Here is a 15,279-nt window from a genome sequence, read left to right on the forward strand (position 1 = left end):
GTGTTTGGTGTTGGAATCAACCATCTGGTTATCCCGAGTCTCCATCAACAGTCTCTATGTGTTTGGTGTTGGAATCAACCATCTGGTTATCCCGAGTCTCCATCAACAGTCTCTATGTGTTTGGTGTTGGAATCATCCAGTGTTTTTTTTTCTTTTAATTTTAGACGTGAGGTTATCCCTAAATTATTACTTAGCAGTCTAAAACATGACTGTACCCTCCTGTACACTATTCACATGCACACGGTGCAAATAAGAGTGAATAATAAAATACATGTTTCACAATTGTAATTGTAGAATAAATAACTTGAAATGATAAAAAAAAATCGTCTTTTCGAATTCACTTGCGCCACTTCGCTGTGAAAGTCGTCGCCTTTCTGTCTTGAGCTCCTAGAAATTTCAGAGATTTCATGTATCAAAAACTTTGGTTATTACATGGTTGGTTACATTTTATCATAAATAAATGTTTATCAGAAGTTCGGATGTGCAATTTAATGGAATAATCTAAACATTACAGATAATTTTCTATGTTTTTTTTTTTTTTATTTTCCAAAGTTATTTCGTACATTACATAAAAAACAGACAGCAGCATACACACTGGCTTTCACACACAAAATTCTTTACATACATGATGTGTAAATAAGTGTCTGTAAACGTCCTGTCTAATTTGTATTCGTTACTGTCCGTGCATTTACGTGTATGTCCTTATTTGGTGTGTTACCTGTTAGATATTGTTAGCGTCTGTCCTTATATGGTGTTGTCTTGAGACGTGTACGTGTCCAGGTGTGACAGGTGAGGAAGTCGTGCGAGAGTGAGTGTGTAGGGTAACAAAACTAGGAACACCCCTGGATGCTGAGCAGAACCACAGACTAGTCACGTCGCTCTGGACGTCCTCGGGAGTCCAGGCGCCACATATAGCTACGGATGTAAAGTACTGACACGACCCGACGGTTGGTGATGTGAGGTGGTTTCATTCCTAAACCAGAGGTACCAATAAAAACTTTTAACACACAACGAATCGTAGTTGATGGTGTAACAATAAGAATGTGTAACATGCATCGTCGTCGTCGTCGTCGTCGTCATCATCATCATCGTCATCATCGTCATCTTCATCATCATTATCATCATCATCGTGTTACAGATAATCATGAATATTTGAAATAGTTTAAAATTCTAATAGCAATGCACTATTGCATTAAAACGGTATGCTGTCCCGCATGACAAGCGACCGTGATGATTCTTGTCCGTCTTCATTTTTTTGTATAAGGGTTCTAACTAAATGCTGACAATAGCAAAATTTTGGGAGAAGATGGATAACCACACCAGCAACCCATTTCAAGAATGAAGTAAGTGTAGGGCTGGAATTCGGTCGGTCGCTTAGATGTTGTTACCAAAACTTATTACCTTTTATAAAATCAAAGCAGCGTTGTAGAAACAATCGTCCTTTTAAAAGAACAGTGTTGTCGATAGAACCCTGCCTGAGAGAAATATGGTATCCTCTGTGTTGGCTATCACGTAGGCACCTAGAGCGGAGGAGAATTTTCCTACTCACCCTCCTGGAACCGGAAGTTTAGCAATCTCGTACTGACCAACGATGATGAGTGTTAAAGTTTACCCTGAGTGTAATTTTATATCTTTATATAATGTTAAGAATGCCGTAAAAATAATAATAACGAAAACCCCGTCAAAATCTGTCACCCCAGTGTCGAGTTATTAAAGCTCAAAGGGCCGGTTTTCAAAACGGCCCCTTCTCTGATTCAAATTTCCTGTTGGTGGTGCATTGCCCATGCCGTTGTGGTCACAAATCTATAAAGTATAAAGATTTAGGTCACTTGGTTTGTTTTTTATGGCTCCTCAAAGTTGTACCTTTCAGAAGCTGTCTAAGTGTTGATAAAATGTGCATGTTATGTAAAATATTAATGAAAATCTAATTAAATGATAGTCACCGTAAAGAATACATTCATGGCATGATTGTGACAAAAAGTCATGTTTCCATCGCGCCATTTGGCTGTTTTATGGAAGAAACAATCTCAAAAATGCCATTTTCGATGATAACATTTTAGACACAAAAACTGTGTTTTTTAGAGAATACACCCTTTTATGGGCGTTGGATGCAAACCAATTTTTATCCTATTAAATAGTACGTAATATGCTATTGATGAGAGGAAAAATCATCAAAATGTAAGTGGTGGAACATTTTCAAATGTTGGGTTGAATTAGCCTTTGGTTGAATTGCCGATTTTCGACTTTCTTTAGATAATTAACAAAAAAACGAGAGTATTTGCTCGGTATGTTGAGAATATGTACACAGATATGAAAAAAGTGAGAGAAACACTTTTTCATAAAAAATCCAAGATGGCTACTTCGGAAGTCCCCGTGGTTGAAGACATTGGCTGACAAATAGACAGAACAACAAACAAAACGTGTTCCTTATGATTTTGGTTGGTTTTCGCATTTACGGGAGTGTTCATAGCTACGGGCGATTGTATAATACCTATATTTATAAGTTTGGTTAGTCACATGGTAACGGGGATCTTTCATATCGAGCCCCAAACATACTTTCGACATATGCACTCTGTTGCCGCATGGAAAACTATTTCAAGTTTTGTCGGAATTTCTTTACCTGTGGTTGTAATGGTCGAGGGTTTTCCAGCGTCCTGTAATACCCAAGGTAGTACAAGATACTGGAGATGTGCGCACACATTCCCATCGTTCTCTCTCCAACTGGGCACTGGCAGTAGTAGTCCTTTATTGGGGCCTCAACATCGAGTGAAACGGTGAACCGTATCCAAACGTTATATTTCGTTTGGCTTTTGTGTCGAGAATGTATTTGACATCGGAGAAGGTCTGGGGAGTGCTGGTAAAGCCACACCTCATAATCGCCGTCATCACTTAAATGTTCGGCGATGTAACCAGGAGCCAGAGATATCTGATACGTTCCACACGTAATGGTTCTCAAGTAATCAAGATCGAGACGGGGAAACAGTACTTTATTTATTTTTTTTTTACATCATAAAACTGTCATGAAAATATCCGCTCTGATATTCAATATAAAAGTTTGTATATAAGCTATATAATAGGGTTTCAGACAAAGTTGTTACTCATTTCCCATTTTCTTTCAATTTACAACCACATTCAGGCGGCGATATGAGAACGTTCCACCACATGGAACTAGCTGATTTTTGGTACACATATGAAACAAGTAAAGCTCTATCCGATTTTCTGATGGAAATTTGCATCCAAAACTATATAACGGGAGAAAATTGCAAATTTATGGCATTTTTCTTCATAATTGTGTCTCTGCAAGTGCATTTTCATCCGAGAATATTTTTTTTATGTTTTATGAATAAACACGATGTTTTGGAAATATTTATCAAAAGAAATTTATACTATGTTGCGAATTACAATTTCGAGATAACCTTCTTTTATTTACGAACTTATGTCTTTGATGCTGAAATTGACAACTTTATAAAAATACATTTTCACTGAAATTATGAAATCTGGGTGTCGGAGAGGTGTAAAATTATTTTTCGGAAAAGAAAAAAACAGTAGTTGAGCTAGATAAGAAATTATACGGGGGCAGGCTCCTATGGAGAATTAACATTACTGGAAACAGGCCCTTTGTCGATTTTCACCTGTCCGCTCGGACCTAATCAGCGTAATCATTATTTCCGCGGAATCGAGGCGCTTCTACTCGTGACGTCATCAGTTCAACAGAAACGGCAGCCAACATGACTGACAGTGACAACGACACTGCACCTGATAGCGATTTGAACATGAGTTTTGAGGAGTCTGATTATGGTGTGGATGATATTTCTGAAGGCGGAATCCAGCCCTACCGATTTGAACCGGAATTACAAGACGATGTATCCAGTGAGGAGGAAAATAACATCGTCATTTAGTCGAACTCTTTTCGGCGGAGTCCGATCCATTGCTTTCTTTACACTATACCGAATTGGTAATGAAGTTCCGTCGAAGTGAGCATAAATATGAATATATATATATAGCCGGATTGACTGCGGTAAATTGTTACCATCTCGTCACACTATTGTCAACCTTAGTGAACATAGGATTATAGTACCGTCGAAAAAGCTGGTCGATTCCTTACTATCTCGGAGACTACGTACGTCAGCGCTAGTACGATCCATACTAGTCATTTTTCTGATGAAGGTGACCGTGCTGTCATGGAAACTACACACTCTAATCTCCTACTAGTTGTGTTAAAAGAATTTTTATTCTATAGACATAACCAACCCGAAGAAAATATTCCAAGTCGGTGTATTACATTTAGAATGAAATTCAAAATCAAACCCCTTATTTAAATCCTAAATCCGTCAACAAAAATCACTGCCAAATCTCATTAGTCTTTAAGGGCCTTACACAAACCACATTAATATGTGTATTACTAAAAATCATCAACTTCATTGAGCGATTAATTTTTATTCTGTAAAGCAAAGCAAATGAATTGGAATGATTTTCAAAACAAGGAATTGACAAGACACAATTACATGTATTTTTACGGGTGTTCAACAACCGCAAGTCACGACGAAACTTCCGGCAATCTCCGGAAATTTTCAGAAGTCACGTGAGCACCAACACACATTACCCGGGACTTCAATAAACAATATCTTAGAGATTAATATCTGACTCATCCAAAAGGGACGTCAACGTGATATGCGTGAAATCCCTCCTTTCAAGTTTAAAGCTAAAACAAATATGTGTGATAAAGGGGAGGGGGCATATATTATATTTCTCTCGTGTAGATGGACACTATCGACAAGATATCAAATAAAAGTTATTTTCTCAACGAAATCCTAATATTGGAAAGTCCTTTATGCAAATAACAAAATCATATGTTCACTATAGAAATAAGCTATAAGCCTGACCACCTATACCAACACACAGCAAAATATAGATAATACAATACACACAAAGATTAAAATCTTCATGATTTTTCAACATTCGAATCTTTTTTAACAGGTAGATTCCTCACTGAAAAATCATTCAGGTGCCCGTTGTCTGTCAAGTGTCAAGTGCACAGCATAAGCGTACAACATACCAACTTCTACAAGGAGACCTCGGCCTTAATCCTCTCGTAAAGTTTTTCTATTCCAGATGAGAGGAAATTGGAGAAAAAGTATTTGTATTGTTATAGGCCTCCATGAACAATGAAAAGAAAAAATTGTCTTTTAACAATGGTCATAAATAACGTAGTTTTACTTAGATGTAGAAATTCTCATCTCACCCCCGGAACTAAATGTGTGATGATTCTCTTTCTGGTCAGATTGTAGCATTTCCATGAATTTTCGTCTAAAATTTCTGCTAAAAAATCCGTAAATAAACGGGTTAAAAGCATTCCCGATGAAGTGCGACATTAAACCAATATTGTACCAGACTTGTTGGGATTCTGATAAGGACTCTAAGAAATTGGGTAAAAAAGACTTGCACATAGCTAATACAACATAGGGGAGGAAACTGATAAATTCAAGAACTGCGATTAAAAGTAGAATTAATGTAATTTTCTGTCTTTTCATTATTCGGGTAGATCGTCTTCGCATGCTTTTCAGATTGATAGAAATTTGGGATAAGTCCACAAACGAGGCTTTCCTGACGATGGAATTTCGGATGTTCTTGTCCTTGTTCCCTAAGGTGCTTGAACGGGATTCGTCAGTTGTCGTATCTTGAGAAAAATGACCAGATGAATATTGTTGAAATTTTTCCGTCATTACTTTTGAAATGGATCGTTTGGACTTGGATGATCGAAGACGACAAAGTTTAACACCAACAAGGAGATAAAAGACAAACATGCATGCTGACACTACGATGAAGATGAGAAACAGCATCAGGTAATACAAAAGAGGATAAATAGTCCCTCGGAGGTGTTGAGCGGTCGAACAAGAAGTTTGTAGAAATGGATCAGTATCTCGATCGAAATTTCCAAACACAAAAAATGCTGGCCAAGAAAGACACACAGCTACTGGTAAAGACACAACGCATAGTGTTTTGGCCTCTTGTACAGACATTTGTGTTTGTGTGTATTTACAAACTCGCATGTATCTATCTACGGCTATTGCAAGGAGTATAAAAGCTGCAGCCATTGACGTAAATGCACGTGACAATCGAAGAATACGACAGAGTACACTGTCGTTTGCTGTGATTGGATTGGTCAAGAACACAATTTCCAAAGGCATGCACAAACCGGAAGTGATTAGGTCGAGCGTTGCTAGGGAACCAATAAAATATTTTATTGACGTCGCTTTCCATCGAAATAAGTACACATACACTACCACAGGATTTCCAAGAAGTCCAAAACACATTAAAATGCAAACAAATATGGTGACAGGCAGCAACTGTCGTGCCATTTGTGAATTCAAAATCAATCGATCAACTTGGGAGGAATTTCTCTGCATATGTATTCTGTATGGCGATTGAGTCGTTTGATTGGTCAGGTTGCTTGTCAAAGTCGAAGCTAGGTGTATGGCATTTCCGGCTGTTAGCGTTAATAAATCAAGAGTTGAAACATCTATCGCAAAGGTATCTGGAAAGACAATGACATATTGTAGAACTTTATTATTTATTTTGAAAGCAAATAAGTATATAGATAAGAACATTTTATGTTAATGACCTAGTTTTTATACAAACACTGACCAGAGTACAGCTTGATTAGATTAGATGATCTGACCACACGGGGACATTTACAAGGTTTACTTGACAAAATGTATGTTATTACATTACAATAAAAATTGTCTGGAGTGATCTCCCTTTAACTAAGGTAACGTAAATAATTCATTAATTTCAAATATCAAAATCAATATTACCAGAATATTGCCTATTTAATACTATAAATGGATATTGGTATTGTTTTATGTGCACTGAAAGATGTCCCAGTGCAACTCTCAGTTCTGAAAAAGCCAGTCTTCGGGACTAATATGCTCGGGCATAGGAAATTGCGTGGTAGGAGAGATATCAAAGTTCCATTTTATTTAGCGATAAATCGTATTGATATTTTTCAAATAAAAGCATTGGCTAAAACGCAGATAACATGTAGTAAACAAGTTTTTCTTAGATCTTAGTGAACACCTGGGGAAGACAAAGCGAAATTTAAAATACAGTTTAATAAATGAATTCATATTAGCGGTTATCTTGATATAAAAAGAGTACATATATTTACATACAGGTCCGAATTATTATGTTAAAGACCGTAGCAACTATACAATAACTGATCCAAGTACATAGTGTCCAAATAAGATGATCTGATCACACAGGGCCGTTGTATAAGGTTTACCCGCCGAAATATAGGCAACTTAAATTCCGAACGAAGCTGTCTGGAATTATCTCCCTTTAAGATATAGGATTGTTGTCCATTACCTAAAAACATGAGAATCATATGAACTAATTTTTCCTTATGTGGCACTCGATCTTCATTCTGTACAACATTGAAGATCTCGGTTAGCATTTTTAATTGAATGAAAAACGCATATTTCAGTGTTCATCATTGTTGTCATCTAGCATTATACATCAAATATATAAATACTCATTAGTTTGTGGTGACGATAAATATAATAGAACGGTGATAACACTGTATGTAATTACAGGGATTTGACATTTTTAACATTACGTCCAACCTATTCTGTAGTATTGTATTAATCAGGATAACAATCTTCATTGTGAAAATGTATGCTGGCGTAGTAGGATCCTTGCAATTCGTATTTTGGAGGTCTCTTATGAGATTTGACCAATGTTTATCATCCGACATTTTCCTCTCTGACTTCAATGCTAGAGACATACAGAAAGATTTTATCTTATGTTTTATCTTTTATCCTTTGTTCAAACTAAAGGGACGTCTTCATTTTCTGAATCGTGAACTATGTATGACAGTCAGTTAGATATGCTGTATTGCTGTATCGGCATTACCATTACAACTAAAAATATCTATAACTTATTGTAAAGTCATGAACTTTCGGGATTGGGGATGCTATTGTCATGGAGTTCGTAGGTACTCTTAAATTCACAAAGTCATATTCACAATCTGTCAAAACAAGTATAAGTAGATTAATTGAGCTGTATTCACCAAAGAAATAAATTTGTCGACAAAATATTACTTTTTGAAAACTGCGAGAATCGCGTCCCACGAAAATGTATGATGTTACAGTATATCTTAGTTCGAAATTGAAATCATCCAGACAGATTACAAAGGTTCAATTTAGTTCTAGAAATTTTGCAGCTGTCTCGTCTTTGAATAGCCCGAGGACGTTATTGTCCTTGTTCTTTTGTCGGCCAATTTGATTTTACTATTCAGCTTGATTTGATAAGAATTGTTTTTACCTTCGTTGGGACAATTAACAACTCACCATTTATGTTCATGTTTCGTCGTCGAGTGTATTTATCCCTTAATATTTCTCTTTGTCAGCCTAAAATATCAGTGTCCACTTCATGTAGCATGTAGACAAACTTTCTTGTGAATTTTTTCCTGAAATATCAAAGACATTGTATTCATTGTGACATTGGTTATTTGACTTCGAGTGACATTGTTCACGTATAACTAAGATTATTTTTAAGGATTTTCGAGTATGAGAGAAATTCACGAATATTAGTACACTAATATGTGAATAGAGGAAACTTCGTCAAACTAAAGGCCATCTTTATACAAAGGCTACCTGTCTATAAAGACCACCTTTACACAAAGGCTACCTGTATATAAAGGCCACCTTTATACAAAGGCTACCTGTCTATAAAGACCATATTTATACAAAGGTTACCTGTCTATAAAGACAACCTTTATACAAAGGTTACCTGTCTATAAAGACTACCTTTATACAAAGACCACCTGTCTATAAAGGTCGTCCTTATACAAAGGCAACTTGCCTTTAAAATCTTATTTTTCCTATATATAACGCAATTCATAGTAATTGAAACTCTAGATAAAGGTCACTTTTGTTTGCTCCCTTGAGCGGTCTTTATAGACAGGTTTTAATGTATAAAGTATGCTTCAACGCTTCCGTAAAAAATACATACTTTTTTCCTCAAAGTTTCGTAAAATCTTTTTCAATTTATGATATAATTTCTTGTTGCATGACTAATTGTTTCCGTCTTCAATTTCACGATTTAGTTTCGTAAAATCTTTTTTTTTTCAATTTCTGATATAATTTCTTGTTGCATGACTGATTGTTCCCGTCTTCAATTTCATAATTTAGTTTCGTAAAAAAAAAAATCAATTTCCGATATAATTTCTTGTTGCATGACTGATTGTTCCCGTCTTCAATTTCATAATTTAGTTTCGTAAAAAAAAAATCAATTTCCGATATAATTTCTGGTTGCATGACTGATTGTTCCCGTCTTCAATTTCATAATTTAGTTTCGTAAAAAAAAATCAATTTCCGATATAATTTCTTGTTGCATGACTGATTGTTCCCGTCTTCAATTTCATAATTTAGTTTCGTAAAAAAAAATCAATTTCCGATATAATTTCTTGTTGCATGACTGATTGTTCCCGTCTTCAATTTCACGATTTAGTTTCGTAAATTTTTTTTTTTTTTCAATTTCTGATATAATTTCTTGTTGCATGACTGATTGTTTCCGTCTTCAATTTCACAATTTTTGAAATCTTCTAAAGTCATTATTATTGAAATGGAGTATTTGATGAAACACTTGCACAAATAAATGACATGTTGACTGTTTCGTTTGTTTGGGTTTTTTTTTTCTTTGTTGATGCCACGTCTTTAATTTTGATGGTACTTGGACATTTTATTTATTTTTAAGGAAATCTCAATTATTTCCTTGAATCTTAAATTTTCAGCATAACTCATTTCGTTTTCTAAATAGTATCTACGAATTGTATATTTAAGTATGTTGGGCGGGAATAATATCGTGACAGTGGTTTACTTTATAACCCCACTTACAGGTCAAAACACTTCAGCTAGAATGAATCAAGCACGGTCACGTAGCGAACAGAGTGCAGGGCACAAGCATGTACAAAATCCGGTCTGGTCCCTGACACGTGCGTCATCTGTTTATTCGAAACGTGTGAATATGACCTTGGAGACGACATATCAGTCCTTTTTTTTTTAAATACATAAACACTGAAAATTGAGAACGAACTTAAATGTATTTGACTGTAATTATATACATTGTTGGAAAGAACAAGGGCTAAAAAAAATACTTTGTTGTTTTTGTGAGCTGTTTATAGTTGTTGTTTTTAGGAGCTGGTAATAGTTGTTGTTTTTGTGAGCTGGTAATAGTTGTTGTTTTTAGGAGCTGGTAATAGTTGTTGTTTTTGTGAGCTGGTAATAGTTGTTGTTTTTGTGAGCTGGTAATAGTTGTTGTTTTTGGGAGCTGGTAATAGTTGTTGTTTTTGGGAGCTGGTAATAGTTGTTGTTTTTGTGAGCTGGTAATAGTTGTTGTTTTTGGGAGCAGGTAATAGTTGTTGTTTTTGTGAGCTGGTAATAGTTGTTGTTTTTAGGAGCTGGTAATAGTTGTTGTTTTTGTGAGCTGGTAATAGTTGTTGTTTTTGGGAGCTGGTAATAGTTGTTGTTTTTGTGAGCTGGTAATAGTTGTTGTTTTTAGGAGCTGGTAATAGTTGTTGTTTTTGTGAGCTGGTAATAGTTGTTGTTTTTAGGAGCTGGTAATAGTTGTTGTTTTTAGGAGCTGGTAATAGTTGTTGTTTTTGTGAGCTGGTAATAGTTGTTGTTTTTAGGAGCTGGTAATAGTTGTTGTTTTTAGGAGCTGGTAATAGTTGTTGTTTTTAGGAGCTGGTAATAGTTGTTGTTTTTGTGAGCTGGTTATAGTTGTTGTTTTTAGGAGCTAGTAATAGTTGTTGTTTTGTGAGCTGGTAATAGTTGTTGTTTTTGTGAGCTGGTAATAGTTGTTGTTTTTGGGAGCTGGTAATAGTTGTTGTTTTTATAAGCTGATAATGGTTTTGAAATTGAGCGAGCTCATCGCCTTGTGAAAAGCCATGGTCATTTTAGGCGGGGTTTCGCTGACGGGAATGTGCTTAAGGACACAACCGTGATAGCACAGATTCCTGTGCTTCCTTGGAAACACAAACCGCCCCGAGGAAGGGGATTTGAACCGCGCCCCTCTGATTTTCACCTGTCAAGTCGCAAGTATTATGACAGCAGGAAAATTGTTGTTTTAAAACATGAAATTTATATCACACGATTATATACAGTAAAATCTCGATATAATGTTCCTTGTTTATATACAGCAAACCTTGGTATAATGTCCCTCGTTTATATAAGTAAAACCTCTTTATAATGCCCCCCTTGTTGTTATACAGTAAAACCTTGATATAAAGACCCGTGCTTATATACAGTAAAACCTTGATATAAAGACCCGTGCTTATATACAGTAAAACCTTGAGAATGTTACAGTGACGCTTGTAATCTGTGTACCGTCGGCCGGGAGAATGTTACAGTAACGCTTGTGTTCGGTGTACCGTCGGCCGGGAGAATGTCACAGTAACGCTTGTGTTCGGTGTACCGTCGGCCGGGAGAATGTCACAGTGACGCTTGTGTTCGGTGTACCGTCGGCCGGGAGAATGTTACAGTAACGCTTGTGTTTGGTGTACCGTCGGCCGGGAGGATGTTACAGTGACGCTTGTAATCCGTGTACCGTCGGCCGGGAGAATGTAACAGTGACGCTTGTGTTATTCAGCGTTGTCAGTTCGGCGGACAGCATTGAACTTGTGGAACTGAATTCGCACCCCTTCCTTACTGAGGCTATCAATCCTGTTTGACCGATTATCTGATCCACTGTTTCATTATGAATATAATGCATAGTAAATAACGATTTGGTACGTAATGTAGCATATTATTTTACCCAAAAATTCTTAGTCTAAACACTCAAAATACACAATTACTTTTTTCCGACGCAAAACAAAAGGACCGTGTTTCCATACGAAATAAAACATACTACATGTACACATTTTCTCTGCAATGAAAGATCTTTGTGCGGTAAGAAGTGTTTTGGGGTTTACCGCAACTGACGGTAAATTCTAATTACTGAAAAGTGAATAGAGAAATGATAGAAATGTAGTTTATATAACCTCGATGTATATAATGGACAATTATTTACAATTTCTTAACTTGGTATTGAATACGTATTCCGCTACACTCTAACTACATCACGTGATACCGACATGTAACGAACAAGACCACGTGATACCGACATGTTATGCAATACACTTTATAAAAATATTTAATTGATTTCAAATTTTTTTTATTTTAATACATGTATTAAGTAAACAATTAAGGTTCGACTCCCGAAACGGGCGTGAAAAGGATGGGGACATCTGCCCGACCACGTGGGCTTTCCCCAGGGTACTCCGGTTTCCTTCCACAGTAAGACCCTTCTATATTTATAGCTATAAGGTTCAATAACTTGTCTGGCGATTGTTGCAAGATAAAAAGTTTGGAGGGTTTTTAACACCCCTTTGATCATTCACGTGAAAAAAAAACAACCAGTTAACTAAATTATAAATAAGGTATATATGTGTGTGTGTGTGTGTGTCTGTGTTTGTGTGTGTGTGTGAGTGTCTGTGTTTGTGTGTGTGTGTGTGTGTGTGTGTGTGTGTGTGTGTGTGTGTGTGTTTGTGTGTGTGTGTGTGTGTGTGTGTGTGTGTGTGTGTGTGTGTGTGTGTGTCTGTGTGTCTGTGTGTGTGTGTGTGTGTGTGTGTGTGTGTGTGTGTGTGTGTGTGTCTGTGTCTGTGTGTGTGTGTGTGTGTGTGTGTGTGTGTGTCTGTGTGTGTGTGTGTCTGTGTGAGTGTCTGTGTGTGTGTGTGTGTGTGTGTGTGTGTGTGTGTGTGTGTCTGTGTGAGGGTGTGTGTCTGTGTGAGTGTGTGTGAGTGTGTGTATGTGTGTGTGTGTGTATGTGTGTGTGTGTGTGTGTGTGTGTCTGTGTGTGTGTGTGTGTGTCTGTGTGTGTGTGTGTGTGTGTGTGTGTGTGTGTGTGTGTTTGTGTGTGTGTGTGTGTGTGTGTGTGTCTGTGTGTGTGTGTGTGTGTCTGTGTGTGTGTGTGAGTGTGTGTGTGTCTGTGTGTGTGTGTGTGTGTGTGTGTGTCTGTGTGAGTGTGTGTGTGTGTGTGTGTGTGTGTGTGTGTGTGTGTGTGTGTCTGTGTGTGTGTCTGTGTGTGTGTGTGTGTGTGTGTGTGTGTGTGTGTGTGTCTGTGTGAGTGTCTGTGTGTGTGTGTGTGTGTGTGTGTGAAGTATGTATGTATGTATAGTAACAGTAGACAGCACATCGCCATTTTGAATCAATCAGTAAAGGGATTTTCCCTCAAAGGACAAAGAATGCCAAACTTTTGGTTATTGAAACAGAAAAAAATCTTAACTCAATTGATTTAAAAAAGAAAAAAAAACCTTTTTCTCTAATGAAATAACAAACGGGTATAAATACTACACATTATATATATATAAGTTAATAACGGATTTACTTACTATATCCAGCAGAAGTTGTTCGAGTGACTGTCGTCTGCTCGTTTCTATTCACGAGTATATTTGATACTGTAAGTATTTTGTACTGTTCCTCTCGTGTATATATATGCCTTTCCACTTGACAATAAGGATGTAATTAAGAACAATGTGCTGCCAAATCGATGTAAAGACCATGTGATAATTATCACAACAGAGAATTTAACGTCATCGTCAGAGGGAAATAATTCGTGCGAAATTCGTTGATAGTATCATGATGTGATCGGTTTCACCTGACACGAAATATCACCGAGATTATTCGTTTTTCACGTTTTCAAGTATGCAGCACTTACCTAAAGGTCAAGAGATTTGTTTTTATTACTAATGTTTTGATGAGACAGTAAGAAGATAATTCAATTAATATGGTGGCGGATTTCTGCCATTACGTTTTGTCCTCCGATAGAGCGATAATCTTCGTCTGGTCGCAGTGACTAATTATCGTCATTTCGCAGCGACACAAATGAGAAAAAAGACTATTACTCAACTCAAAATAACGGGAAAGTGAGGTCACGAAATTGTAAGGCGAATTAATATTCGCAGCGACAAAATACCAAATATGGTAAAGTCGCCTCGGTAAGTATCATCTCTTCACCGTGTCAAAACGAAACAACGAAATGATAGAAATCAGCGATCAGAATGGTCTGTGGTTCTGGAGTCAGCTGGAATGAATACATCTTTGTATTCTTTAGAAAGATAATTATTTCTATGCACACAGGTACCAGCCTCCTCTGTCGGTAAATGAGGTAAAGCGGTAACTAAGCTGGCCTTACCAAAACGACTCATTTTCGAGAAAGATGTGTTGGTCACGAAACCATCGCAGCTATCTTGCTTGGAGTGGTCAGAATCGACAGATAAATAATTTTTCAGAGACATCTTGCTGGGAGTGGTCAGAATCGACAGATAAATGATTTTTTTCTAATTTGGTATAGGATTCACTCTATATCGTGCTCGAAAACTGTCAGACTTCAAACATTGTTAAATTGTCAGATTTCAGTTAGTCGAACACTCCTCTAGCGGCGAAATCAGACACTGAATTCTTATAAACTATCTTCAAAAACATCTTTACATATCATGTGATTATATTATAATGACGTTTTAAATCTGATGTTGACGGAATAACGTAAATCACACACACAAGTCAATAAATGATCATCTCGACAAACAGGTATAAACTGTATATATTACCGAAATACGTACATTCGATAATTTAAATCCATTGTAAATATTTGACTCTAAAACCCCGGTGCTCACAACCACGATGTCCACAGCCATCCAGTCCCTGGTGCCAACAACCGTCTATCCCCCTGTGTCGACAGCCGTCCAGCCCCACGGTGTCCACAGCCGTCCAGTCCACGATGTCCACAGCCATCCACTCCCTGGTGCCAACAACCGTCTATCCCCCAGTGTCCAAAGCCGTCCACTCCCCGATGTCCAAAGCCGTCCAGCCCACGGTGTCCACAACTGTCTATCCCCCGGTGCCCACAGCCGTCCAGCACCGGTGTCCACAGCCGTCTATCCCCCGGTGTCCACAACCGTCTATACCCCGGTGTCCACAGCCGTCCAGCCCACGGTGTCCACAGTCGTCCAGCACCGGTGTCCACAAGCGTCTATCTCCCGGTGTTCACAGCCGTCCAGCACCCGGTGTCCATGGCCGTCCAGCCCACGGTGTCCACAGCCGTCTATCCCCCGGTGTCCACAGCCGTCCAGCACAAGGTGTCCACAGCCGTCCAGCCCTAGGTGTCCACAGTCGTCCAGTCCCCGGTGTCCACAAGCCTCTATCTCCCGGTGTCCACAGCCGTCCAGCACCCGGTGTCCAT

At 37.7% G+C, this 15,279-nt stretch overlaps 2 protein-coding genes across 2 annotated transcripts; both read right to left on the reverse strand.

Moving 5' to 3' along the window:
• Positions 1–4,430: 4,430 nt before the first annotated feature.
• LOC132548655 (neuropeptide FF receptor 2-like) lies at positions 4,431–13,506 on the reverse strand. Its single transcript, XM_060212532.1, has 3 exons — positions 13,430–13,506; positions 8,349–8,467; positions 4,431–6,535 (listed from the first exon to the last, which is right to left on the reverse strand). Exons 2-3 carry the CDS (start codon positions 8,359–8,361, stop codon positions 5,214–5,216), a joined length of 1,335 nt encoding a protein of 444 aa, XP_060068515.1. The 5' UTR covers positions 8,362–8,467; positions 13,430–13,506; the 3' UTR covers positions 4,431–5,213.
• On the reverse strand, positions 10,193–14,335 carry LOC132548641 (uncharacterized). Its single transcript, XM_060212517.1, has 2 exons — positions 14,233–14,335; positions 10,193–10,719 (listed from the first exon to the last, which is right to left on the reverse strand). The coding sequence occupies exons 1-2, from the start codon at positions 14,333–14,335 to the stop codon at positions 10,193–10,195; spliced, it is 630 nt and encodes a 209-aa protein (XP_060068500.1).
• Between the last annotated feature and the right edge of the window lie 944 nt (positions 14,336–15,279).

The sequence above is a fragment of the Ylistrum balloti genome, unplaced genomic scaffold (genome assembly GCF_031769215.1).
Source record: "Ylistrum balloti isolate Yb309-2 unplaced genomic scaffold, AGI_CSIRO_Ybal_v1 Utg370022, whole genome shotgun sequence".
NCBI classification, from domain to species: Eukaryota; Metazoa; Mollusca; class Bivalvia; order Pectinida; family Pectinidae; genus Ylistrum; species Ylistrum balloti.